The 2,898-nt window shown below is 43.2% G+C and overlaps 1 protein-coding gene across 1 annotated transcript in view; it reads left to right on the top strand.

The window, feature by feature from the left end:
* The window catches only part of LOC114923404 (vomeronasal type-2 receptor 26-like), a 12,410-nt gene extending 9,941 nt beyond the window's left edge, over positions 1-2,469 (top strand). The window contains exon 4 of the mRNA XM_029286324.1: positions 1,565-2,469. Coding sequence (XP_029142157.1) covers positions 1,565-2,469 — 905 coding nt within the window. The remainder of the gene's footprint in view (positions 1-1,564) is intronic.
* The last annotated feature ends 429 nt before the right edge of the window (positions 2,470-2,898 follow it).

The following is a 2,898-nucleotide window of genomic DNA, read 5'->3' as shown; positions in this document are numbered from 1 at the left end:
GCAACCACACTCTCAACAACCTTCGCCACAAAGCGAAGGTTGGAGACCGGGCGATAGTTAGCCAATACATCTGGGTCCAGGGAGGGCTTCTTAAGGAGGGGCCTCACCACCGCCTCCTTTAAGGCCGCGGGGAAGGCACCCTCCCACAAAGAAGCGTTTACAATTCCCTGGAGCCAGGCTCGTGTACCCTCCCGAGCCATCTGCATAGCCTTGAAGATGATTACTCAAACTTTCCTGTCCCAGGAGGGATTGAATGATCTTGAAGAGGGCCACTGGGTCAAACTCTGTGGTCACAATAAAGGTGGATAAATAATGCTGTTTTGCGGCTCTTACTACCATATGATTGGCCTTAATAGTGTATCTAACATATATCCAATTGGATTCATCTTTTGTTTTCCTCCAGTGATGCTCCAGGTGTCCTATGCAGGATCCTCAGTTCCTCTGTGAACATAGGGAGTGTCAGGAGAGATGTATCAAGAAAGGACACCTGGGCGCAATCCTGTACAAAGCCTTGGCTGCCATTTGATTCCAGGTCATGGCCAGGACTGTGCAGCAAACCCCCCAGAATAGCCCCTGTTCCCTTTGGAACCAGTCATTGGACATGACTACCCAAATGGGTACAGTCTCCCTGCAGAAGTAGGATAACATAAGAGAACCTCCAGGATACTACAGCATAATCTGACCTTGATAGGGGCAATAAGGGTGAACATCCCACCACACCAAATTGCCATTGCTCCAACAAGAAAATCATAGCTGGTATGTGGTTACTGTCCTGAGTCAGCCTGTGTATGGATCTGAGACCCTAGCTGCCCTAGTGGTCATGAACTCCCTGAATGCTTGAGGCCAAGCCCAGGGATGGCAGAGTCTCCAAGGACTATGATCCTGGGGAACTTCACTGCCAACCCTGACATGGCCTTCAGCAACTCAGCCAGGGAGGTTGCTACAGAGCAGGGAGGCTGATATAGTAGCAACAACCTGAACTGTTTCTGTCCAGCTTCAGAAATAGGGTCACATAGCCAGAGACTTGGGGAACAGGGCCCCTAAGAGATTTATGGATGAAAACTGCCTCCCACCATTTCATCTGCTGCCAAATTCTAAGACTGGCTCAACCCTCTTCTGGATTAAAAATCACAGGCAAACAGTTGTGTCCATCACCTTGGCTTTCTGTAACACTATGAACACAACTGTTCATATTCATCCATACCTAATACTTAGACATCGAAACCTTGAAGGGATGGGTCTTTAGGAAAATCCTGGCATATTTACAGTATTGTAAATAATTAATAGAGAAGATTCCACCCTCAATAAGCTAATTTTGACCATCATTTAATGATCTAATCTAATGTTTGAAAAACATTAACAAACTTACCAAATGTAAGAGCTCTGGACCTCAACTCCCAAAGTTCACCAGTCATAATTTTAAGAATTAAGTCTATACTTCTTCAAGTGAGCAAGTTAGGAAAACACTGATCTATCTTAAATAATTATACAGTATATTTCCCTTGGTGCTACAGTAATCATGACAATTAGATTCAATGCTTCATGGCCACTCTCTTATTTCTAGATATGATTGCCTGTTCTGAATGTCCAGAAGATCAATATCCAAGTAAGAATAAAGTTCAATGCCTCCAAAAGACCATAACTTTCCTAACTTATGATGAACCTTTAGGAATCGGTTTAGCTGTGATTGCTGTATTATTTTCAATCATTACCATGTTAACACTTGGAATATTTATTAAACATAAAGACACTCCTATTGTTAGAGCTAACAACAAGGATCTCACCTACACTCTTCTCATCTCCCTTCTGCTTTGCTTCCTCTGTTCTTTTCTGTTCCTTGGAAAACCTCTCCAACTGATTTGTTTCCTCCGACAATCTGCATTTGGCATTATTTTCTCTGTGGCTGTCTCTTCTGTGTTGGCTAAAACCATCATGGTCATTGCAGCATTCATGGCCACCAAACCAGGATCCAGCATGAGAAAATGGTTGGGGAAAAGACTGTCCTTCTTAATTGTTTTTTCTTGCTCCTTCATTCAAGCAGGCATTTGTCTGGCATGGATGATCACCTATCCCTCTTTTCTAGAGCTTAATATGCGATCAATGACTGAAGAGATCCTAGCAGAATGTAATGAAGGGTCTGTTGTGATGTTTTACCTTGTCTTGGGCTATATGGGGTTTCTATCTCTGGTCAGCTTCATGGTGGCTTTCCTAGCTAGGAACCTGCCAGATACATTCAATGAAGCCAAGTTCATCACTTTTAGCATGCTGGTGTTTTGTAGTGTTTGGTTGTCTTTTGTTCCAACTTATTTGAGCACCAAAGGAAAATACATGGTAGCTGTGGAGATCTTCTCCATCTTAGCTTCTAGTGCTGGGTTATTGGGATGTATATTTTTCCCCAAATGCTACATTATTTTGCTGAGGCCTGAGCTGAATAGCAAAGAGCAACTTGTAAAGAAAAAGCATTTCTGACTATTAAATCATGGCATCTGGGGATAGGGGCAAGGAGGAGACGGCACACTTGGATCACGTTTGTAAGGGACAGAGGAATTTAACAGTGAGATCAAAGAAGAACTGCACCCCCCCAGATTATAGTGCCACACACAGAATTCACTCCACCCCTGAAGTTAATGAGGAGAACACTTACGGTAAAATACGGAGGAGGTATGGAAAAACATCATGCGTTGATGTAGGTAATGCATCTAAGATACAACACGAACAGCTGGGTCCGGTGACACGTTCCAGAAGCTGGATGCAGGCTGTTAACATCTTATAAAGCTCTTTCCCAGTGACTACTTTTAAAGCCCTGATGATGTTGGGTGGGCCCAACGAAAGCTCGGCTCATTAAATTTTTTACTATTTATTACTTTCCTCTTGGTGATCGATATTTATTGGTTTTAT

This window comes from Protobothrops mucrosquamatus, unplaced genomic scaffold (genome assembly GCF_001527695.2).
Source record: "Protobothrops mucrosquamatus isolate PMUCROS unplaced genomic scaffold, P.Mucros_1.0 scaffold3315, whole genome shotgun sequence".
NCBI classification, from domain to species: domain Eukaryota; kingdom Metazoa; phylum Chordata; class Lepidosauria; order Squamata; family Viperidae; genus Protobothrops; species Protobothrops mucrosquamatus.
The sequence above is the reverse complement of the archived record's forward strand: the minus strand, read 5'-3'. Positions and strand labels throughout refer to the sequence as shown.